The 25,410-nt window shown below is 50.2% G+C and overlaps 1 protein-coding gene across 1 annotated transcript; it reads right to left on the minus strand.

Annotated features, from left to right (window-relative positions):
* Positions 1 to 9,548: 9,548 nt before the first annotated feature.
* On the minus strand, positions 9,549 to 24,525 carry GFI1B (growth factor independent 1B transcriptional repressor). Its single transcript, XM_003407465.3, has 7 exons — positions 23,772 to 24,525; positions 16,976 to 17,095; positions 16,628 to 16,765; positions 15,343 to 15,614; positions 14,589 to 14,726; positions 13,442 to 13,607; positions 9,549 to 12,560 (listed from the first exon to the last, which is right to left on the minus strand). The coding sequence occupies exons 2-7, from the start codon at positions 17,073 to 17,075 to the stop codon at positions 12,382 to 12,384; spliced, it is 993 nt and encodes a 330-aa protein (XP_003407513.1). The 5' UTR covers positions 17,076 to 17,095; positions 23,772 to 24,525; the 3' UTR covers positions 9,549 to 12,381.
* Positions 24,526 to 25,410: the final 885 nt, after the last annotated feature.

Genomic DNA, 25,410 nt, shown 5'->3' on the forward strand with positions numbered 1-25,410 from the left:
AGCAGAGTAAGCTGCCTGGGAAGGCACTGGGAGGAGGTGATATTTGATCTGGGCCGGGGACAATTCTGAGAGCTGAGCAAAGTGGTTGGAAGAGACGAGTCAGTCACTCCAGGTGGAAGGATCAGAAAGAGCAGAGGCTCAGATTAAGAGGTGTCAACAGGTGCAGGCAACAGTGAGCTATCTATGGACTTGCCAAGTTATTTAACCTCTCTGGCCTCAGTTTCCTTATCACGAAAATGGGGGTAATAGTAATACCTCTCTCAAACAGTTAATTTACATAAAGTGCTTACAACCATATCTGGTGCTTTGTAAGCTCTGAATAAATATTGGATACTAGTTTATTACTATTAGTAATGCTAGGTAGTGTCTAAGTTGCAAAAATGGGTCACTTTCTAAGTGTCTTCCCAATTTTCACACTGTGTTCCCATTTTCAGAAACTGCATAAAAACTTGCATGTATACATGCCTGCTGGCACACACACATGCACACCACACACATACACCACACATGTGTACACCACACACACGTACACCACTCTCCGCTCTTTCTCCAACACAGTCATCACCTCTACCCTCCATTGCCTTCTTCAAGAATTGGCATAAGGAGGTCTTGGGACCCTGGAGCATTCAGGCTAAATCTAGGTATTTCTAAAGACAACAGGTGCCATCCTACAGAGGACAGAAACCAGATGATATTGGGCCTCCTGACTCCCTGCCTGGGGCTCTCTCCTTCCACACCTGTCTCTTTTGGAGGGAACATAGTGCTTCTTGGGAATTTCTGGGAGGTGCAAACAGTTAATGTGCTTGGCTGCTAACTGAAAGGTCAAAGGTTAGAGTCCACCCAGAGGTGCCTTTGCAAACCCTATGGAGCACAGTCCTACTCTGACACACATGGAGTTGCCAAGAGTTGGAGCTGACTTGACAACAACTTTTTGTTTTCCTTTCTTAAGAGCTTCTCAGTGAGGCCTTCCCTGGCCACCCAAGCAATGTGGCAACTCCCTATATTACCCCCCTCCCCTTCCCTGCTTTCTGTTTCTTCTGACTTTGTTTATTCTCTGCTTCCCCCGTGAGCTCCAAGAAGGCAGAGATGTTTTCTCTTTTCTCCACTGCCTTATCCTCAGCACCTAGAACAGATCATGGCACATGGCAAATACTCAGTAAATATAAGTTGATGAGTAGATGATTCCCAACCCATTAGGGAGAACTTAGGAGTCCCTGGGTGGCACAAATGGTTTCATACTTGGCTACTAACTGAAAGGTTGGTGTTTGAATCCACCCAAAGGAGCCTCGGAAGAAAGGCCTGGTGTTCTGCTTTCAAAAAATCAGCCTTGGAAACCTGATGGAGCACGGTTCTACTCTGAAAAGCATGGGGTCGCCATGAGTCAGAATCAACACACACACTGGAAAGGGAGAAGTTGGTGTGACTATAAGAGCCATGGGCCCCGGCTGCCCTACATGACCTCTAGGGGTCACAGATGCCCACTCTGCAGACACAGGCAAGACCGACCCTCTGCTTGGGCCCCAGGGCTAGGCAGATGTGAGTGCCCACAGACTGCTCCTGGGCTGGAAGTTCCAGCCGCCTGCTCCTGGCAGGCCCCAAGGACCCTTGGCTGGTGCTCTCTCTCCTTCTCTCCCTCTTAAAACAAACCAATCACCCCCTCTCCCAAAACACTGTCACCGTAGAAGCCATGGAAAACGCAGACCATGTCTAGCAAAGGGAATAAAAACTCCACCCCCAAAGATAACTCTGCGGACATCGGCATCTGCCTCTCCTCCTGACAGATGGTTTGACACCTCTGAGATCAGGCCACGTGTGCAACTGTGCTTTTCGCTGGTAGCATCACATCATGAGTGATTTTTTCTTGTAGATCACAAAGCATTTCTTACAGAACTCTATTCTTCAGGTGGGATGGCAGGGGGCCTCCCAGACCTTGGCTTCCTATCCATCCTCCTCCTCCCCTTCCTTCTCCTGTTTTCCTGGATTCTCTCCTCCTTCCTGCTGATTTGCATGCTCTGAGTTTTGGTTTCCTTGTTTGTAAGGCTAGGATGAGAATGTCCTGTCTCCTGGGGCTGCTCAGGAGGGGCTCATTAAATGTGAGCAAAATCTGACTCTCATCTAAGACCACAGGAGAGAAAAAGGCTGGGGTAGGAGGGTGGAAAGAATGGTGGAGAAGTGGCAAAAGGTGCCCTGCCTCCTGCTTCCACACGCTATCCTCATGTGTTCTGGAGTTTTGGAACCTTCCAGAAAAGTGCTCTTTTCTTTTAGGCCTTGCAAAAGAGCTGGGAAACACCAGTGTCAGCACCATCCTGTAGCCTGGAGGGCTGTGGCCGGGGGAGAAATGGGGTCTTCAGCCTTCACAGCCAGCGCAGGTGGCTGGGATGATGAGAGTCCCCAGGAACCTGGAAGCCTCTTCCTTCCAGTCTCTAGTCATTCGGGTGAAGTGGTTGGAAGTCTCTCTCCCTCTCCCCTGCTTCCCCTCTCCCGCTCTCTGGGCCACCAGGCTCCTGATAACACTTGGAAGGCGCTATCGGCTGGGAGCGTCCTCCTGCCCGGGTCCGCTGGCCTGCTCTGTGCTGACGGTTGGCAGCCGGCACTGTTTGATAAACTTATCAGGCCAAACCTGAGCCCTGGCCCACTGGGCACATGCCCCTGCCGCAGATTTCCCTCCTGCTGCCTTCCTGCAGACCCTTGGCTGGATCCTCAGCACCTCCCACCTGGGGCTCAACCCCAGCTGGACACCCCAGTAGTCAGTGCAGGGCGACCCCCCACCAAGGCCGGGGGTGGGCTTCTGGGAAGAGCTGTGTGTCTAGCGTCCACTCTGCCTGCCCCCAAGCTGGGTCTCTACCTCGGTGGCCCTGCCCCACCTGCTGAGAGGAAGCCACCAGCCCTGAAGGGGTTGCCCATCCATCTCACACTTATTGGGGGCTTCAAGCTAAGCGTTAGGATACAAAGGATCGGGCCCCGTATCTGCAGGGACATGACTTACGGGGTTGGTGGGATGGTAGGGGCAAGTCAACTAGCACTCACAAAGCAGAAAGGAAGTGGCCTCCATGGGCACTACGGGAGCTGGGGCGGGGGGGCGCTGAGGAGGCAGACCTCAAGGCAGGGAAATCATGTTTGAGCTGAGGGAGTCTTTTTCTTTTTAAATGCCAGCGATAATGTTATCATGCATGCCCATTGCAGAAAAATAAAACATAAATGGCTGAAAAGATGAAAAAAATACACACAACCCCCTTTATTCAGTGACAGCCACTGTTGATATTCTCGTAAACATATATATATGAAATCATACGGTGTATACTGATTTTTAAACCACTTTTCACGTAAGATATCATGAACAACTTCCTATGTCAATACATTTACTCTGCAAAATCTATTTTCTCTTCAATTTTTTTTTTAATCAAAAAACAATCCACATCTGTTTTAGAATTAGCCTTGAGGGTGAAATCCAACCCTCTTTCCTAGCCCCCAGAAACAGCCTCGACCGTTGTTCTTTCTCCAGATTTGTTTTTCTGGAACACATGCAAATTCACCGTGTGTTGCTTTTACAGAATTGGCAGTGCCACATGCCGCATGCATCCTTCATTTCGCATCAGGCCATAGGCCCCTTTCTGGGTCAGCCCTTGTAAGGTGACCCGGCTCCTTTTAGTGGCCACTTGGATGTCCCTTGTGTGGGTGTGCCATTGGTCTTGCTTAGCCAATGTCTCGTCATGGAGCATTTAGAATGATTCCGATATTTTTTTGCCGTTACGAACGGGCTGGTACTAAACCCATGCACCCATCCATAAGTATTTCTTTTAGATTCTAGGACGGAAAGCTTCTCAGGTGTGCCTGAGCTGGGGTTCACAGCTGGGAGGAATCAGGGGAGGGAAGACGCATTTCAGAAGAGGCCTTTTCGAGGGAGCAGGACACAGTGAGGCCTTGATGTTTTTCTGTGGGTCCTTTCTCCCCACCTTTGCTTCCCATCCTTGGTCAGCCTCTGACTCCTCAGCCTCAGCTCAGTCAATGTCCATTGCCTGGACTGGTGCTGCTGTTGCTCCTTATACTGACTCAGATCAGCCCCCTCCCTCCCACTCCCACACCAGCTCACCCCAGCCCACCCTTGCGCTCCCCGCAGATCATCTTTCTAAAGCTCAATTCTGATGTCTCTTCAGCTCCTCCTCATCTCCCGTCTGGCTCCGGAAGGAGCCTTTAGAAGAGCCCTTTGGGTCTTCCATCTCCTCTGCTTTCCCCCAAGCCCCTCCCCATGTTCTGCCCCACTTTCCATGGCCTTTCCAGCTTCATGTACTTCTGGCCACCCCAAATTCTTCCTCCTTCTCTGGTCTTGTCTTTCAATTCTCACTCTCTGCCTGTCTGTCCTGCTCCTCTGCCCCTGGAGTAGGAGTCAATGTAGGGTGGTGGTTAGAGTAATGTCTCTGAAGTCAGACAGACCTGGTTAAGCCTGGCACTGCCACTTACTAGCTGTGTGACTTCAGGCAAGTCCCTGAACCTCTTTGGGGCTCAGCTTCGTTTGTGGGGTTGCTGTAAGGATTGCCTGAAACCATCTGAGGAAAGCAGCACGTGGTAAGTGCTGCCAAGTTGTGGATGTCCTCTTTTGAAATCCTACCTGTCCTTCAAAGCCCACTCAAATGCCACCTCCTTCATGAAGCCTTCCTTGGTTATTCTAGCCAGAAATTCATCTCCTTTTGGACACTGAGCTTCTTGGGCTTCTCCTCACAGCTCTTGGCTCATTGAACTGTGAATGAAAACTATCCGTGGATGTGACTCATTCCCCTCTACTAGAAGCTATTCTCTCTCAGCTCGAGCTCCGTGTCTGACCCAAAGCAATGACCAGTTTTGAATGAATCCCTTCCCTGTTGAAGGCACTGGAGCCGGTTCAGGAGTGTGGCTTCCCTGCACCTGATAACAGCAGTCCTTGTTATCAAGCAGGACTGAGGGTTTCCATATATCATCCCTAACCTGTACAACCCTTTGCGAAGGAGGTGCCATTATCCCATTTTACAGATAGGGCAACTGAGGCTCAAAGAGATCAGCTGACTTACCCAAGGTCACAAGAGCAAATGCAGAACTGGGACCCGGATCTGATTCCAATTTTAGGTTGTTTTCTTCTTTGATCCTGTTTACCCTTCCTTCCAGTGCAACCAACAACTGTTTCCTCTGGTTCTCTCCTCTGTTGAGTCCTGGGGTTCAGAGGAAGAGCTGGTCTCTAAAGCCTCCATCCCATTAAAAAAAAAATTAGGGAATGGCAAATCCTTCAGCCCCCAGGTTCTGGGTTTGGGTGGGCAGGGCTCTTCCTATTTGCTTTAGCCAGAATTCCCCTGGACAGTCCTATCAGGTGCGTGTGTGTGTGTGTGTGTGTGTGTGTGTGTGTGTGTTAAGGGGGAACTTTGTGATTTGCATAGAAGGGTGGTCTAGCCTCCTCAGCAGGTTCCCTCTTCATGTCCTGTGGGGGCCAGGGGTCAGCTTCTGGAGTTGGGTAACAGGGACCAGCACATCAGATCCAGCAAAGCCAGCACATTGACCACCTACTCGCACCCCTTCTCTTCTCAAGGGGGAAAATGAAGCCTAGAGGGGAAGGGACTTGTCCAAAGCCACACAGCCAGGGGCCAGGCTGGGTGGGTGCTGGGGGATGGGGCACATTGGGTGGGTGCTAGGGGATTGGGGCACATGGGGTGAGTCCTGGGGTGGGGGCATGGGATGGGTGCAAAAAGGTGGGGGGCATGGGGTGAGTGCTGGGGGTGCATGGTGTCTCTTACACACACATACACACACACACACACAGATCAGGGAGCTGTTTTGCATGCTTCTCATTTGCTAAACAAAACTGAACCAATATCAGGATTTCAGCCACTTCTGCAGCAGATTTTTTTTTTCCTTCCGGGTGGGGCAAGGAAGAGATATCGAGTTGTAAGGGCGAACCAGACAATGTGTCTTTCTTCAGTGCCTGAGGCTAGGTGAGGTTGGGGTTTCGAGTGTCCACACCTCAACTCTTGCCCGCAAAGGTGGGGGCGGGGAGGCCACAGCAGCCTCAGAGCAGTCGGGGCTGGAAACATTTGCATATGGCAGAGAAAGGGGGCAGGTGTGCAGGCAGGTACGTGGGGAAGTCCATGAAATCTGCGTCCAGGGAAAGTTTCAGCATTGGCTGGAAGGGCCTGGCTTGGAGGACCCTAATCCCTGAGAAGGCAATGGTTGGGGGTTTGGGGGCTGCAATGCCACTGCCCCTTCCCCACCCCTAGCCTAGGCCCCACCCCCATGGCTGACACAGAATGGGTTTCAAATGGGAGCTGGAAACCCACAAAGAGAAGGCAGCCCCTGAAGATGTCTTGCAGATTGGTGCCAGCCCACAGGCCAGTGGCAGTTGTCATGGCAATAGAAGCAGAGCTCCCTGTCAAGGCTCTGTCTGCTTCAGGGTGCCAGGGCTGCCTTTATTGCACTGAGATTGGGGCAACTTAGTAGATGCAGTGGGATGCCACCCTCCTGCTGTGATTTGAGGGGAGTTCAGTTCCCCCACTCTCCCCTTTCCATCAGCTCCTCCCTTGCATCCTTCCTGACCTGAAATTCCCACCATCCATCGTGGTGTGTGAACTGGAAGGCACTGTCCAGCCCTGTGACAGTTTTGGTTTCCTGCATAAGGGGGAAGGGGTGGTAGCCCAAGGCCACCCTGCCAGTCGGTGGCAGAGGCAGACAGAATCCTGGTTTTCCAACCTTCAGTCTAGTGGTCTTCTCACCAGGGCTACCAAATTGCAGGGGCTCTATTTACATAAAATGCAGGCAAATGGTGGTCCTGAAGTTACGGGGCGGGGGGGAGGGGGAGGGCTGCCATACTTCTTGGAATGCAGCAGTGACCCTTCTGAGGGTTGGGTGGGGTGCATAGTAAGTTGAATAGCATCCCTTCAAAATATATGACCAATTCCTAATCTCTGGTACCTGTCATTGTGCCACTATTTGGAAATAGGGTCTTTGCAGATGTCATTAAGGTAAGGGTCATTCTAGATTATCTGGGTGGCCCTAAATCCAGTGACTGGGACACAGAGACAGAGAGAGAAGAAGGCCATGTGAAAATGGAGGCAGAAATTGGAGTGATGCAGCTACTAACCGAGGAATGGCTGGGGCCGCCAGAAGCTGGATGAGGCAAGGAAGGGTTCTCCCCTAAAACTTTTGGAGGGAGAACAACCCTGCAACAATTTGATTTCAGCCCAGTAAAGCTCATATTGAATTTCTAGCCTCCAGAACTATGAAAGAATTCATTTCTGTTGTTTTAAGCCACCAAGTCTGTGGTATTTGTTTGGCAGCCCCAGGAAACTCAGGTGGGGTGTGGATGGGGGGCACACGAAACCTCAGGATGGCATCAGTGATTCCACCCAAAGTATCACTGCACTCAAGAATAAGTAACAAAACCAATATTTTAGTATTAAAGCAAACTGGCAACATTAGGGAGCAGAATGTGTCATCTGAATTAATTTTGAGATAGAATTCCCTGCTTGTGTGGCAGCTTCCGGCTATTGCACACCCTTTGAAGCAGCCTGGCCCCAGAGCAGGCCACACCCAACCAGGCAGCCAGACTGAGGGCCCTGAGGGATAAGCCTGGGAGGTACCCAATGGAGCCTCCCATGGAAATCACTGATAAGGATGGAAATATGTCCCAGAGCCCATTGTCTGCCCAGGGATTTGTGTGTATGATTGACTACTTCTGGCCCCAGCCTGGTCCATGCACTGGCTTGGAAGAAAGGGTGGACAGATGGAGGCAGGAGGCAGGGACTGGGTGATGGGGCTGTTGGGGAAGTGGAAGGAGTATACAGTTCTGGTTTATCTAGAAGAAGAGGACCTATTCTGAAAGGTCCCTATAGACCAAGGACACCCCATCCCACATCACCTAAAGAACCAAGTCCAGGCCCTTTACCATGACTTAACCTTCATGTTGTGACCTTGACCCCTTTACCAGCCTACCTCCTACTCTCCTCTCTCCACCAAAGCACTCACAAACTGGCCACTCATTGGACTTTGAACCTGTCCCACACATGCCACTCTCCAGGCCCTTGACTGCCCTTTCCTCTGCTTCTAGAAAGTCCCAGTGCTTCAAGGAGGTCTAACACAAAATTCACTACCTTCTCCATTCCCTGCAAGCCTTCCTCTCCATTGCCCCTGTGGCAGATAGAATAATGCTCCCCCCCTCCCCACGTCATTGTCCTAATCCCCAGAACCTGTGAATGTTAGTTACCTCACCCTGGCAAAAGAGATTTTGCTAATTTAATTGCATTAGTTTCCTCTTGCTACTATAACAAATTACCACAGTTTAGTGGCTTAAAACAACACAAATTTATTCTCTTACTGTTTTGGAGGCCAGAAGTCTAAAATGAGGCTTATGAGTGTAGGCAGGACTGGTTCCTTCTGGAGGCTCCTCAGGAGAATCTGGACTTTGCCTCTCCAGGCTTCTGGTAGCTGCTGGTGTCACTTGGTTTGTGGCCGCGTCCCTCCAATCCCTGCTTCTATTGTCACATTACCTTCTCCTTTTCTGTAGTCAAATCTTCCTCAGTCTTCCTTTTTTAAGGACACTTGTGATTATATTTAGGACCCACCTGGATAATCTAGGAGCCCTGGTGGCACAGTGGTTAAGAGCTCAGCTGGAAACCAAAAGGTCTTCAGTTTGAACCCACTAGCTGCTCCTTGGAAACCTTATGGGGCAGTTTTACTCTGTCCTAGAGGGTCACTGTGAGTCGTAATCGACTGGATGCCAATGGGTTTGATTTTTGGGTTTGAATAATCCAGGATCATCTCCCCATCTCAAAATCCTTTATTTAATCACATCTACAAAAGAACCTTTTGCCATGTACAGTACCATTCCCAGGTTCTAGGGATTAGGATATAGACCTCTTTGGAGGCCATTATTCAACCTACCATGGTGATTAAATTAAGGATCTTGGGATGGGAAGATTAGCCTAGATTATCAAGGTGGGCCCAGTGTAATTGCAGGGGTCCTTAAGAAAGAAGCACAAAGATCAAAAGCAAAAAAGGAGATAAGATGGAGATGGAGGAAGGGGCCATGAGCCAAGACACAGGTAGCCTCTAGAAGCTGCAAGTGACAAGGAACTGGTTTCTTCCCTGCAGCCTCCAGAAAGAACATAGCCCTGCCAACACCCTGTAAGACTCATTTGGATTTCTGACCTCCAGCATTGTAAGAGAATTCAATTCATGTTATTTTAGTTAGGACTTCAAATGGATCCTTCAGGTTCCAACCCCTGCCAAGAATTTACATTTCTAACAAGTTCCCAGGCAACACCCTTAGGGACCAGTTAGGGACTAGTACAGCAGTGGTGCTCAAATTTTATTATACATAAGAATCACCTGGGGATCTTGTTAAACTGTAGATCCTGATTCAGTATATCTGGGGTGGAAATGCAAATTCTCAGCAGGGGTTTGAACCAGAACAAACATTTCGGTTAGCAGCTGAGTGCAAACTCTTTGCACCACCTACATACCTATTTCCTATTTCTAATTTCTATTTCTCAGAGCATTAACTTATTAGATGAGGATTAGGGATAGGGGAAGGAATGAAGTAGAGACCATACTTTAGTGTGATGCTATCTGGAGTCAGTCAAATTAGAATATATTCAGTGAACATTTTATCTTAAAAGGTCCTGATTTTATTTTACTTTTTTTTTAAATTGTACTTTAGATGAAGCTTTACAGGGCAAATTAGTTTCTCATTAAACAATACATATATTGTTTTGTGACATTGTTTTCCAATCCCATGACATGTCAATACTCTTCCCTTGTCGATCCTGGGTTTCCTATTACCAGCTTTCCTGCCCCCTTCTGCCTTCTTGTCCTTACTTCTGGGCTGATGTGCCCATTTAGTCTCGTTTTGTTTTATGGACCTGTCTAATCTTTGGCTGAAGGGTGAACCTCAGAGGTGACTTCAGTACTGAGCTAAAAGGGTGTCCAAGGGCCATATCTCAGCATTTCTCCAGTCTCTGTCAGGACAGTAAATCTGGTCTTTTTTTGTGAGTTAGAATTTTGTTCTATATTTTTCTCCAGCTCTGTTCGAGACCCTCTATTGTGATCCCTGTCAGAACAGCCAGGCACCATCTAGTTGTGATGGACTCAGTCTGGTGGAGACTGTGGTAGTTGTGGTTCATTAGTCCCTTGTGTCTTTGGTTTTCTTCTCCCTTGCTCCAGGCAGGGTGGGACCAGTGGAGTATCTTAGATGGCTGCTCACAAGCTTTTAAGACCCTAGTTGCTACTCACCAGAGTCAGATGTAGAACATTTTCCTTATAAACTATGTTATACCAATTGAGCTAGATGTCCCCAAGACCATGGTCCCCAGCCCTCAGCCCAGTAATGTGGTCCCTCAGGGAGTTTGGATGTATATATGAAGCTTCTATGAAAAGGTTCTGACTTTAGATGGTATTAATAATTCAACCATAGTAATTTTTTTGTAGTCCCTGGGTAGCACAATTAAGTGCTCAGTTGCTGGCCAAAGGGTTGGTGGTTTGAAGACACTGAGAAGCACCTTAGAGGACAGGCCTGGTGATCTGCTTCTAAAGGGTCACAACCTTGAAAACTCTATGTAACAGTTCTACTTTGCACACATGGAGTTGCTGCTGAGTTGACTTGACTCAATGGCAACTAACAGCAACAACAACAATTTCCTAGTATTTCTTTGCTTTGGCTTGCATGTTATTTTGGTCTCTGGCTTTCAAGCTCTAAATTCGTGAGCATACCTAGATTAGCAAAATTAATATGCTTGTAAGCCATCAGCATTGATATGCCCTAAAGATCTCTGCCCAAGTGATTTACTTCTGAAGAATTCTTCTTTTTTTTTTTTTAATGAATGCCAAACTATAAAGCTGGAAAAAACTCGCAGCTTTAGGTTACTGTTAAACACAATGCTGCTATCTGCCTAAGATCTTAACTGATCTCCAAAAAAATAAAATCAAATCCATTAAAAAGTATATTTTTTATTATACATAAGAATCACCTGGGAATTTGTTAAAATATAGATTCTGATTCAGTATATCTGGGTTTGAAATGCAAATTCTCAGCAGGAGGTTGAAGTGGAATGAACCGGTTCAAAGACCTGGTTTTTAAGCCATTAAATTTTGGCAGTTTGTTACAGAAGCCAGAGGAAGCTGATATAACCCCCGATTGCATTAACCTTGCCCTTCTGTGTCATCTTGTCACACAGGGTCTCTTAGGCTTCTATTACAGCACTTATCAGTTTGCTCTGCTTGTAGTCTCCCCAATTTGTTTGTGGGTTCCTCTGTAGCTTTCTCTGCTTTTATGAACCTCCCCAAACTTCCAAAGCCTCATTCAGTGCCTTACACCTAACCAAAAAAAAAAAAAAAAATACAAACCCATTGCCGACTTTTTGGTTAGCAGCCGAACTCTTAAACACTACTCCACCACGGTTTCTGCCTTACAGCTAGAAGGAGATTAATGAGTGCTTATCAAATGTAAGGAGCCCTCCTTAAGAGCTTGGTTGCTGGCCTTTGAATCCACCAGCTACTCCTTGGAAACCCTATGGGGCAGCTCTACTCTGTCCCATAGGGTCGCTGTGAGTCAGAATTGACTCGATGACAATGGGTTTGGTTTTGTCAAATGTAAATGAATTTCAATAGCGATGGTTGTGCAATATGATGAATGTAATTAATGTCTCTAAACCATACATGTGACAATTATAAAGATGGCAAATGTTTTGTTACCTATATACTGTACTTACCACCATAAAAAAATGTAAATGAATCTGTCTTTATTTTTATTTACAGCAGTTGAAAGGAACACGCTTCTGATGGCAAGAACTGCTGGTTTCTCTGGCCCCACTGCCTGAGAACGGGACTGGAACCTCTGTGGCCAGCTGAGTGCTGGTCAGAGCTGGGGCAGCCAGCATGTGTGGCTGAAGCAGAGGGGTGCTAGGCCTCCCACTGGGGCAAGAGGCAGCTCTGACCATCCATGGTTTCCAGAAAGAGCCCCTCTAAACACCAGGGTGACCAGGTCCCAGCCAGGGGGGCAGCAGGCAGGGAGAGGATTCTCTGTTGGTTCAGCTTTAGTCCATCCTTGACACCCCTGTCCCTGTGGGGTACTCTGGAAGGCTCTACCCTGGAGAAGGCACTGGAGCTCTTTATCTGTGAAAACTTCAGCTCAGAAAAGACCCAGCCCACTCCTATACTTTACAGCAGGAGACAGGTCCAGAGAGGAAAAGTGACTTGCCCAAGGTCACACAGCAAATTCGTGGGTCTCAGAACGAGCTCAAAGACTTCCAGTCCAGTGCTGCTTCTAGGAGACTGAGGATCCAGGTGTGTGCAGCTGGCCTCCCTCCTGGCCTGCCTCCGAGTTACAGGACATCAAGGCGGGCTGGCCAGGAGTAGGCAGTGGGCACGCCCTCACTTGAGGTTGTGCTGGCTCTCGCGGTGCCGCCGCAGGTCCACCTTGCGCTGGAAACCCTTGGTACACAGCTCACAGGTGAAGGGCTTGAAGCCTGTATGCTTCCGGCTATGGGTGATGAGGTTGGAGCTCTGGCTGAAGGCCTTCCCACACACCTGGCACTTGTGTGGCTTCTCACCTGGTGGGTAGCAAGGACGGGGTCAGGGCATCTACGCCAGGCAAGCTGCCCTTCTGCTCTGCCTTTGCTTTCTGAATCTTTATCATGTTTTATTTCATAACCAACCCACTTTAGGCAATAATTAGAAAAGGCAGATAAGCAGAACAAAACCCAGATCCTCTTCCACCCATACTGGACGACAAAGCTTGCTTAGGACTAGGGCTGGATCTATCTTGCTTATCAATATGTCCCAGCACCTGGCACAGGGCTGGGCGCAAAAGAGGCACTTGGTAAATATCTGAGGAATAAATGATGAATGGATGGAATATTCACTGCTACTCCACTTCTACCTAGAGATAATGAGTGTTGACGTTTTGGTGGGCTTCCTTCCAGTGTTTTTTCTAGGCATTATTGTTGCTGTTAGTTGGCCTCGAGTTGATTCCTACTCACAGAGACCCCATGTGTGCAGAATAGAACTGCTCCATAGGATTTTCAAGGCTGTGACCTTCTGGAAGCAGATCGAAAGACCTATCTTCAAAGGCGTCTTTGGGTGGGATTGAACAGCCAACCCTTCAGCTGGTAGTTGAGCACTTAATCGTTTGCACCACCCAGGGACTCTTTCTATGCATTAAGCGTATTTAGGTAGCCCCGTGCAGCCAGGCCTCCACCAGGGAGTGGCCATTCTCTTTGTAACCTGACCCTAATCCCATCCTCAAGCCAGGGGCCTTTGAATGTGTCTTTCATGAAAGATAGAGGTGCCCCCAGAGGCCAGCGTGGTGACCTGGGCAGTTCCCAGGCCTGCTGGCTCTCTGTGGGTCCTGGGTGGGCTTGGCCTGGAGAGACACTGGCCAGGGAAGGGGAGGGCGGGGCAGAGTGCCTGACAGGCAAGGGAGCGGGCTCACCAGTGTGGATGTAGGTGTGCTTCTTCATGTCCGACTTCTGGTGGAAGCGCTTGCCGCAGAACTGGCAGGGATACGGCCGCGTGTCTGAGTGGATCAGCAGGTGAGTGGACAGGGTGGATGAGCGCTTGAAGGCTTTGCCACACATCTGGCACTCGAAGCTGCGCTCCTGCCGGAGGAAACGAGGCCCCGGGGGGTCAGGCGCAGGCGGGGCCTCGCCACCCACGAGTGCCAAGCTGAGCGCAGGACTGGACCCGGCCGGCATCCCCTGAGGAACAGGAGACTGCGTTGCGGTGGCCTACAGGGGCCTGAAGAAGCAAGGCCCAGGGGTCACCCAGCCTGCCTCCCAGGAGGTGCCGGGACTTGGGGCCTAACTGGTCTCCTGAGGGATTTTTCTCTGTGAATTTCACAGAATTTCATTCAAAATAAGCCTCAAAAAATGTTCGTTGAGTGATTGATGGACTGACTGATCTGGGAGTTTTTCCAAGGGCTTTGCATCTTATGAAAACCCAAAGTGAGTTTGTTGAGTGCAGTGATTTAGTTAAAAGTCTTAATTATTGGGGCCCAATCTTAATCCCACGTAACCTCCCTAAGACTCACTGGGCATCACAAAAGTGATAGCAATGACCTGAAAGGCCTGTTGGGAGGATTGAAGGTAGACAACTGAGCTGGTGCCTGCCAGCTGGTACGTGCTCTTGAGTGGAAGTTCTCGAGATAGTCTGCTTTCCCCACCTGCTCCAGGTGTTAGGGACCCATGTCAGTTTCAGGTACTCTACCTGGATGGAACACTTAGAAGAGGTTCCTGTTTCAGGCAGGGCTAAGTGGGATGAGATGAACGTTTAAGCCTAACTCCAAGATTCTAAGTGTTGAGGGCCTCAAAGCTGAGGGAACCTGCTCGGACCATCCAATGGGCGGGATCATTTCTGAGCATCCCAGACATCTCGTTGGCCCTGAAATCCCATTCAGGGCAAAATCCTCTTCCAATTGGACATGAAGCTGACTCTATCAATCAGGGACCAAAATGTGTTAAAGGTGCGTGTTTGGAGACCCAGACCAGGGGAGGTGGGCAGTTGGCAAGAGACCCACCCCCTAGGCTTCCTGAGGGAAGCACAGAGCTGGCAATGGGCCCTGTGCTTGGCCAGCTGCCCACCTGGGAGTGGATGTGTGTGTGCTGCTCCAGGCTCACAGCGTGGCCGAAGGTTTTGCCACAGACGTCACAGGCGAAGGGCCGGGTCCCGCTGTGGGAGCGGCGGACATGCACCTCGAGCCCGTGGGGGGTGGAGAACACCTGGGGGCAGGGGTAGAGCAAGAAACCACTGGGGGCTGCAGAGATAGAGACAAAGCCTGGGGTCCCATGACCACTCCCACTCTCTCCACCTCCATGCCTGGTTGCAGCACAGGACTGCCAATTCTCCTGCTGCTATGTGTCTTGGGCAGGTCCCTTTCCCTCTCTGTGGCTTGGTTTCCTGTCTGTAAAATGAGGGTTGGGAGAGGGGATCTGGAAGGTCCCTTCTAGCCCCAGCCAGAGGCTAAACAGCCTAGGGATTATGAGCCAGGAGTTGGCCAGAGCTAGGTTTGAATGATGGTTCTCATATTTCCTTGCTCTGTGATCTTAGGCAAGTGACTGAACCTCTCTGAGACCTAGCCCTTCATCCATACACTGGAGGTAACAAAGCCTACTTACCAGGGTTCACGAGGTCCTGCACATCAAGTGCTTAGCGTAGGGCCAAGCACATGGTTAGGGCTCAATAAATGGAGATAAGGATGAACATTCTAAACCCTTAATCCCCCAGGACTCCGAAGGCCCATAATACAGGTAACACCCAGGCTTCATAGCAGCTGGCTCACTGGAGAGGGGATGCTGAGTAGGCCCTGTGTGCCCAGCTGTTCCCTGGGCTGCTCACCTTGTTGCACTTGAGGCAATGGTATGCATCCATGCCTGGGGAGTAGCGGAGGCTGAAGTCCAAGGGGGGCTCGGTGCTGGGCACCAGTGGGCTGCCGTACAGACTGACAGAGCGCTCCAGGAAGGCAGACTGCATGGTGGAGGGGGCCTGCCGGTAGCTATGGCCATAGGATGAGGTCAGGGCATCCCAGGAGAAGCTGGGCTTATAGAACGGGGGTGAGTCGGAGGGTGGCGAGTCACTGTCCTGAGGTCGGGACATCACAACAGGGTCCTCTGTGGACAGAGGGGCACATTCCAGGTGAGCCTAGATCTGCTGAGCATGGCTGCGCCTGGGAGAGGCTACAGGGTCACCAAGACCCAGGTCTATCCTTGGCTCCTCCACTTGCCAGCTGGGTGAACTTGGGCATGTGACTTCCTCTTTCTGAGACTCAGTTGCCTTTTCTATAAACTGGGGGAAAATAACACTACCTGGGTCGCAGGTGAGGATTCAATGAGATCATATTTGTGAATGTTCAGCACAGTGCATAGAACTCAAGACACATCACCATCTGTTGGCTGTGATGATGAAAGTGGTATGGGAGGTGAGCATGGTGAGGGTGGTGAGGGTGATGAGAGTGGTGGGGGAGGTGAGGATACTGCGGTGAGGGAGGTGAGGCAGGTGAGGATGATGAGGGTGGTGAGGGAGGTGAGGGGGGTGAAGGTAATGATGATGTGAGGGAGACGAGGATTGTATAGAGAAGAGAAAGGTGATGATGATGGTGGCTGGGCTGTGAAAAGGAAGCCCTGTAGCAAACGCTGTCAGTGCCCCCCTTGTATCTCCTCTGCGCTACCATTTCCTTGCACACCAGATTATTTTCTTTGTCTGCTCTGCCTGTGCACGGGGCAGCAGGAAGTGCCAGGAAACCAAAAACCCAAACTAAGACCCCCACTCCCCACCTGCCTTCACTTAGCTACCTCACACGTAGGGTTTTGGTGTATAACCCAAAATATTAGGGGGTCTGCTGTGTCCTCATTGTGGCTCCTCAGCCAGAAAAACGGCCCCTCAAGAGCACCCACCTCAGCCACTGCATCAACCTGCCCAGCTGCTGTCTCCTGACCCACCTACGCAGAGACACTCATTAGGAATGAGCTCCTCGGCCAGGAGGAGTTCAAGTAGAAGCTGGAGAGTCAGATTGCATCCAAATAACCTTGTCGCTCTTTCCTCAGACTCCATGATTCCAAGGGCCCCTGCTTTCGGAGTCCATCCCCACCCCACGCTCCTTGGCATACCCCCCTTGGCTGGGTACCTGGGGCTGAGGCCATCCTGGTCAAGCTCCGGTCCAGCTCCGGCTCAGGCTCCCGTTTGAGGCTGGTCCAATCCAGGCACTGGTTTGTGAACAAGGTGCTGAGGATAGGGCCATTGCTCAGGGCCTGGTCCCTGGCCACTGTGGAAAGACAAGACCATCGGAGTCAGAAAAGGTGGGTGCATTCATTCATTCACTTGCTCTTTTCATTCATTCTTTTAACCAACATTTATCAAGCTCCTCCTGCATTCCAGACTTGGAAAAGGGAGCTACTTTGGGTGCATCCCTTATCATGTAGGGCAGGGCACCCAGGGTGGGTGCAGTGGGAGGCCAGCTTGGCCTCTGACTCACCAGGGGTCAGGACAGGAGGCCAGGCCAGCTCATCCTCCTGGACACGGGGCTGGTGGTAGGTGTGAGCCTTCTTGCTCTTCACCAGGAAGGAGCGTGGCATTCTCAGCGTGTACCCCACACCTGCCAGGGCAGAGGGGTGAGAAAGGTTAGGAGGGACAAGAGGGCTTCCTTCTCCATATTTTAGAACCACCTCCTGAAATCAAAACCCACAGTCTAGAAAATGCCGGTATCGGCCTGCTCAAGTTGGCACTGCCAGCAAAGAAGCACAGGGATGTCCCCAGATTTGACGCACTGTGGACCCCGAATCTAGAAAGCGGCATTTGAGATCTGGTGGAGTCAGCACTCAGGTGCCATAGAAAGAGGCAACCTGAGCTTAGGTTTGGGAGTCAGATGCTTGGGTTTGAAAACCCTCTCACCTGTGCAATTTGGAGCAGACACTTAACCTCTCTGGGCCTATTCTTTTTTTTTGTAAGGTGGGACTAAGAATGACGCCACCATTGCCAGGCTTACGGGTATTCAGTGCCTATCACAGGGCGGCCTGGCAGGCAGCAGCCTGCAGCAAGCAGGCCACCCTCAATCACAAATCCACGTTATTGGGTAAGTTGGGTGTTGCTGCAGTTAGAGCAGGGCTGTGCCTTGTCCACATCCCAGCCCAGTGTCTGGTGCCCAGAGAGGGGTCTTCTTTCTCTCTGAGGAGTTTGGTGGGTTGAAGTTGTGTGCAGGACTCAAGGCCCAAGAGGACCGGCCCTCAACTGCATCTACCTGGAGACCTAAAGCTTTCTTGTGGACATGGAGAAAGAGGGCCCCCGGCTCTGAGAGCTGAGCAGTGGGCAGCCCAGCCCAGCCTTGTCATTGAACCCACCCATCAGGGAGGTAGGGAAGGAAACCACGGACCAAACTGGTGAAGGGACCTGCCCTTGCTGCCTCGGGGTGGGGGTGGGAGGGAGTGGCAGGGCTCAACCACCCTGGACACCCCCAACCTCCTGGCCTTCGGGGTAGAACCCTCTGTGCCCTAATGATCCTAAGGGCACCTGGGAGGCAAAGAACATCTTTGGGTTGTTCCACATGGTCTCCACCTCCATGCTGAGCACAGCCTCATTCCCCAGGCCTCCAAGCACATCTTCCCCCACCCCGCCCCATGCCAGCCGTCACGAAGGGCTGCAGGGGTGATAGGACCAAGCGCGGGAAGGGGATTTGGCTGCTCCTGAACAAGAGTGAGGGCCTGGGCGATAAGGCCTCGGCTGAGGAGCAGGGTGGGAGGCGGGAGATTACAGAGGACAGCTTGGAGCTCTGCTTCCAGGGCAGGTTGGTTGGTCCCTTTCCTGAGGCGATGACCCACAGTATGGCAGAAGAGGGCCCCCCCAGAGGGTCTGCCTGTGCCCTTTGCCAGAGCCCTCTGGGGGCATCCAGAGTTTGGGCTGTGGCAGCTCTGCCTGAGGTGTCACTCCCTGGTCCACCCCTCCTGGCTGCAGGGCTTGTCAATGAAGGGCTCAGAGCCTCAGTGTCTGAATCTGCTAAGTGAGGATCACAACCCAACCTCATGGGATTGCTGAGAGCAAGAAATGAGTTCCATTTGTTACAAATAGATGTGTAAAGTGCTCAGGCAGCTGCCCTGACTGGGAACACAACAGAGAACCCCTGAGGGAGCAGGATTGCTGCGGGATGCAGACTTCAAATTCTCACAAAAAGACCAGACTTAATGGTCTGACTCAGACTGAAAGGACCCAAGGTCATGGTCCCCAGACCTTCTTTTAGCCCAAGACAGGAACCATCCCCAAAGCCAACTCTTAAAACAGGGCTTGGACTGGACTATGGGATAGAAAATGATACTGGTGAACAGTAAGTTTCTTGGATCAAGTGGACACATGAGACTATGTGGGCAGCTCCTGTCTGGAGAAGAGAGAGAAGAGGGGGTCAGAAGCTGGCTAAATGGACACAAAAATAGAGAGTAGGGGGAAGGAGTGTGCTGTCTCATTAGGGGGAGAGCAACTAGGAGTATATAGCAAGGTGTATATAAATTTTTGTGTGAGAGACTGACTCGATTTATAAAGTTTCACTTAAAGCACAATAAAAATTAAAAAAAAAAAGTTTAACTGAGAGTAAAGAAAAAAAAAAAAAGTGCTCAGCCAGGTGCCTGGGCTGCACTGAGTGTCCAGCCAAGGGTGGTATCTTCGCCTGCTGGACAGGAGCTTCTGGGGGCAGGCCCTGTGCAGTGTTCTTGCCTTATCCCCAGCTCCTGGCCCATAGTCCAAAAAACCAGTTGCCGTCAGCTCAGCTCCGACTCATGGCGACCGCACGTGTGTCAGAGTAGAACTGTGCTCCACAGGGTTTTCAATTGCTGACTTTTCAGAAGGCGATTGCCACCCCTTTCTTCTGAGAGGCCTCTGCATGGACTGGAACCACCAATCTTTTGGTTAGCAGCCGAGCACATTAACCATTTGTACCAAAAGGACAGTGGATGAATCAGCCCTGGACGAAGGAAGATGCTTTAGGGTGGGGATGAGCCCTAGACCAATGTCAGAAGACCCAGTCCCAAGCCACAGCAGTCACCATAGACTTCCCTCTCTGGGCCCTAAAATAAAGGGGTGGAGTGCAAAGACCTCTGAGGTCCCTTCCAGCTGTCAGATTCTCAGCTCTCAGAACAAAAGTGGCTTGGGACTGCTGCCCGCCCTCCCCCTCCCCAGGCTTGCTAGGCAGCCTTATCTCCCAGGGACACGTCTTCCTCCTCCTGCTCCTCCCCCTCCCCCACAAGGGCTCCCAACAACCCCCCTTCCTTCCCCCTTCTAACTCTTCACTTCAGGAAACCCCCTGGGGAGGCCAGATCCTGGTGGAGCAAGAGGGGACCCCCATGAGCTAGGGGCTAGGTTCCCCTCACCCTTTGTTTCTGCAGGGGTCTTGGAGGGCTGTGGTCTCTCTCTCAATCAAAAGATGACCTTTTTTTTTTTTTTAATGCATAACATTTTATTAGTAAAACAACCAGAACCAAAGCTAAGCGTTAAAGCTGATGCAACAGAACACCAGGAAATACTTTTTACAGCCAGGATCTACTTAGCCTCAACTCCTTAACTCTGTGAGGTGAGTCCCGCTGCTACCCCATTTTACAGAGGAGGCACTGAGGCTGAGAGACCTTGAATGATCCTGGGCAGAGCTAGGTGAGCCAGGACCCCAAGCTCATAACCATCAGGCCGAAGGGTGGGCATTTATTCAGTGCAGACTGTGTGCCAGGTGCTGGGCAGTGCCTGTCTCAGGCATTTTCTCAGTGAGGGAACTGACAGGCTAAGGAGGAAAGCAGGACAGCATTTCAAGTCCCCTGGTATACATTATGTCATTGAACTCAACACCAGGGTGAGGGTTGCAGGGATTGTCCTTCTGGGTCACAGGCAGGGAAACAGGCTTAGAGAGGAAAGTGACTTTTCCAAGGCCCCACCGCAGCAGGGTGTCTTTGACTCCTAGCCCAGCGCTCTACCCATTACCATCTGTGGTCCTTTCAACCTGCAGTGAACACAGCCTGAACCAGGAAGGGTAAGGATAGTTGCTGGAGCAACAGGGTGGGAAAATCAATTCCTTGATCTTCAAGTCTTTTCCAGCACCCAAAGGCCCCACATCTGTTCCTGAAGAGTTGCAGGTGGAGACGCAGCTGAGAGAATGAGTTTCAGGAAGCGTTGGTCTTCCCTTAAACTTAGAACTGGAGGAGACCCTGGAGGTCAAGTGATTTGAAACCAAGACAAGTACAACAGTAACCCTCTCGTGTTCACTGAACACAGGCTAAGCACTTACATGGGGGAGCGAGGGGTCTAACACCTGGGTGCGCCAAGTTGAAGGCAGGTGATTCTTGGGTCCTATTCTAGTGATCTCCCTAAACCCTGAATCCCCTCTTCCTTCCTTCCCCAGGGTTCTCTCTGCTAACCCCACGGCCAAGCCCTAAGCTCTTAAGCTTACAGTGAGGGCCAAATACCGAACGAACTTCCTTTTGGCCCCTGTTAACTTAAAAAAAAAAAAGGAACCAATCACCTATATTGTAGTTAATTAACAACCACTCCATTTTGATTCACATGAGAAAGAGCTAAGAGCAGAGATTGTGAAAGAAGCCTAAGATTTCTTCATAAAACTGAGGCCTTGATGGTATCAAGCCTCCGGAAAGAGGGCCACTGTTAACATCTCTTCATAAACCCCCAATCCTGATAGAGGGTCCCCTGAACCTGAGTCAGAATCTCAGTTGGTGCTTTGAGGGGGGCAGCCCTGTAGCCCAGGCTGGGTCCCCTACATTGACTTCCAGGTTGAGCTAGATAAACAGGCCTGTGATTTTTCTGCTCCCAGGGGGATGAGTCCGTTTTTGTGACCTTGTACTTGACCACTTCAGCCACCAACCTGGGGCTTGGTTTTCCTATCTCTCAAAAGGGACCGTTGGACTAAGAGATTTCTAAACTTCCCCTTTGCTTTAAAATCTCATGTATGATTCGTTGACCTTCAGTGAGAGACTGACCCACCTTGACTAAGAAGCTCATCGTTAGGGGTTCCCTTTTCAGGAGGGTTGGGTAAGACTCAGTCGTTTCTCAGGGTCAGCTGCGGAGGACCCTTCTGACTTCCTTTATGCTTAAAGATGCTACTCAAGGAAAAGAAAACCAAAATAAACCTTTCCATGCAGGACTCAAGTTGGGGGAGGAGGATGCCCCAGTCATTTTAGGGGGCCCAATTTTTTTTTTTAATAGAGAGGTATCATTATTTTTATTTGAAATTTGGAAGTTCTCAAATGTCTCCTCCGAGAAATAGCAACGGCAAAAGTAGGTAGATGAAACACTTCCCAAGCTTCTCGGTATTAGAGGTTAAAGCAGCTCCCATTGGTTCAGGTTCCCGGAAACTAATGAACAAAAAGCCTTTCTCTAGGAAACCCTGGTGGCATAGTGGTTAAGTGCTACAGCTACTAAACGAAACATTGGCAGTTCGAATCCACCAGCTGCTCCTTGGAAACTCTATGGGGCAGTCCTACTCTGTCCTGTAGGTTCGCTATGAGTTGGAATCGACTCGATGGCAACAGGTTAGACTAGAGTGGGAATCCCTAGGTAGCACAATGGCTAATGTGCTCGGCTACTAACCGAAAGGTTGACAGTTCAAGTCTATCCAGCAGCTCCTCAGAAGAAGTCCTGGTGATCTACTTCCGCTGAAAAATCAGCCACTGAAAACCCTCTGGAGCACAGTTCTAGTCTGACACACACGTGGGCACTATGAGTTGGAATCCGTTCCAAAGCAACAGGTTTTTAGACTAAAGTGGGGGTAGGGTTTTCTGTTGTTTCTGCTGAGGGTCAAGACATAGACAGTGAAGCACTGAGGGTGATCTGGCTATTTTCCTGCGGGTGGTCTGGCCCCAGAGCCTCCTGGAGCCTTTGTGCTCTCCCCAGGAGCACCCCACCCCACCCCACTCCAGCCCTCCTGAAAGCCTGGAGAAAATGGTCTGCACTGGATTTGAGGGACTCCATCAATCAAACTTAAACCAGGCATAGCTCTCTGAAGTTCCCCAAGAATGTTCTCAAGGAACTTTCTGCTGGGAAACCAGAATCTGGACTCCAAAATCTAAGAGCTGGAAGAGACCTCCCAAATCTTCTCTGAAGAATTTCTGCAACACTTTTGAGGACAAGAAACTCCCCACTTGGCTAGACTCTGAAATATCCTACCTGTGGCCTGCTACAAAGTATCTAGGTGTGAGCCCAGGTGGCTAATTGCAGCTGGGCCAGAACTAATATCTGCCACACCCGCCCAAAAACTGTAAATTAACCCCCAAGAACCTGATGAAAGCTGTGGGTTTTCTCCCCAGAAAAACGTACACAGGCGTATACCCACACCATCCTGTGGACCCCTTAACCAAACCCGTTGCCATTGAGTTGACTCATAGGGACCCTATAGGACAGAGTAGAACTGCCCCATATGGTTTCCAAAGAGCAGCTGGTGGATTCTAACTGCCAACCTTTTGGTTAGCAGCTGAGCTCTTAAACACTGTGCCACCAGGGCTCCTGGACCCCTTAACAAGCCCTGTTTTAAAGTGAATGCCTCTCCCTGGATGCCCAAAGACTCTCTAACTTGGTTCTTTCTCCCAAAATGGGTGGAAAAGACTTTGACAATCACAAGGAGGGAGAGATGGAGACACTACCTCCCCTCCCGGAGTCCTATTGTTCCTGGACGTGGGGATTGGGGGTATGCAGTGGGAGATGTCAGCCCTTTTCCCGGGGGGAAGTAGGCTCTGAGTGGAAGGGTGCATGACTCTAAAAGTGTTCTGGGAATGTTCCTGAAGGTTGCTAAGATTCTGGGAAACTGGGGCTGGAAGTCCCTGCAGAGTTCTCTCAATTACAGAGGAAGAAAGGTTCAGAGTGAAGGAGGGACAGGGCTAGTTGGCGTTGGTCCTCGTGGGGACACCAACTCAGGCTCCTCAATGCATTGTTCTATGGGTACTCTCATCCCATGCACTGCCCAGGTCCTTGAAAGAGCTGGGATGTTGTGCGTGGATGACATTTGTGCACGTAGGTGAAGTCTGACAGCCTAAAGTCAAGCTTTGAAAAGTGTGTTTATGTGTCTTTTGGGGAAGGTGTAGCTTTTCAAAGAATGCTGATCTTGTTACCCTGTCTCCTTACCACCTCTTCCTCCCCTTGGTACAAGGGATGAAAGCTACATCCTATAAAAGACTTTCCAGTCCATCTTATTCTTCCTATAACTGCAAAAGGAACTAGGTAGCCTGCTTTAAAACAATCGAAGTCAGGCATGCAAATTTTAAAAGGAGCCCACAGAGGTGGCATTTGAAAGCACTCACCTGTTGGGAGCAGTTCCGCCTTCCAGCTCTTGCTTCCTGCGCCCTGAGGGTCCTGTGGTGGGAACTTCACCGCCTCTCTCTGGGGAACCTCTCTCTGGGAACAGTCTCCACTCTGTCAACTTCGTGACGCTCTACACAAATATACTTCTCCTTTTTTTTTTTCTCTGCGTGTGTTTTTCCTCTTCTGTTCCCCTCCCTGATTTTCAATCTGATTATTTGTGTCAAAATCTGGCGGTGAAGAAGCAACCAATGGAGAGAGAGCGAGGGCTCAGCAGTATTTGCTTATCAAAGCTTTCCAGGACTCGAGACTCTGAACTCTCACTTCTGACCTTCCACTCGGGAAGCAGCATACTTTCCCTCCAGAAATTTTGAATAACATCTGCATGAAAAGAAAGTAATTGCTCAATTATTAGATTTAAATAGTTAAAAGTAAACATTTACTTATAAACCTGTTTTTGGATAGAGAACTCACAACTCTTTAGATTTTTATTTCTTTCTCTTTATCCTTCCTTCTGTCCTTCCTTCCTCTTTTGCTCTCTTTCTATCTTTTCCTTCCTCCCTTCCTTTCCTCCCCCCTTCCTTCCTTCTTTTCTTCCTTCCTTCTTCCCTTCTCTCTCCCTCCCTCTTGCCTTCCCCTCACAAGCTCAGCGTCCTTCTCAGGTGAGTGAGGGGGACCCTCCGCTACAGAGCCCTACTGTTTGTGACCACACACTGCTCTTAGAGGCCCCTCTACTACTTGCAGGGTGTCACTTCCATGAAGAAACGTCAAATCCACACTTCCCCAGATTCGGCCCTAGTGCAGGTGGAGGAGCGGCTGAAGTACGGCAGTGAACTCCTATCTGCAGCCCCGCCAAGGGGACCAAGTACTGATTGAGCGTGCCCAGCTCCGGGTCCCAGGGCCCCACGAGTGCCGCCACCTACTGGCAGCAGCGGAGACACGGGGAGTCCTGGGCACTAGAGGGAAAGACCTGTCGTCCCGTTTGGCACCAAGATCTGGCCTCTCCCCACAACCTTGTCCTTCCTGACCTGCAGCCTCACGCCTCCTCATGCTTACGGGATGATTGATTTATTTCAGAAGGTTTTGCATAAAATGAGCACTCCACAAAATAGAGCACTGTTAGGCTGCTTTGCATGCTTGTCCACCCCAACCTTTGAGAGATTATGTTTCCCTCATAAAGAAAACAAGTTTGGCGACAGGAAGCCTGGCTTTGACTGGAAGTCCAAGGTTCTCTGTGAAGGGGAAGAAGGGAGGTCCAGCAGGCCCTTTCTGCTGCCTGGCCTAGCCCTGGGCGGTCCAGACTCCAGCAGAGGCCGTGAGCACACCATCACCCAGGGCCGGCGTGATGCTGGGGTGGGTGCAGTCCCAACGGCTGGCCACAAGACAGGGGACAATGGCTTTTGACTCCCTGGTCTCTCTTCTTGGCAGAGATAGATTGATGGAAACATCTTGAGTTTTCTTTGGATATTACACGCTGCCAACAGTCTACTGCAATTGTTTGTCATTACGCAGAAAACTTAATGATTTAAGGACATTAAAAAAAAATCACTCTTAACTTGACAAGTCTCCATTTCTCCACGTTCTCCCTTTCATTATACACAGTCCATATCGCGCTCTTGTAAATCAACGTGTCTTACTTTT

This window comes from Loxodonta africana, chromosome 9 (assembly GCF_030014295.1).
Source record: "Loxodonta africana isolate mLoxAfr1 chromosome 9, mLoxAfr1.hap2, whole genome shotgun sequence".
In the NCBI taxonomy this organism is placed as follows: Eukaryota; Metazoa; Chordata; class Mammalia; order Proboscidea; family Elephantidae; genus Loxodonta; species Loxodonta africana.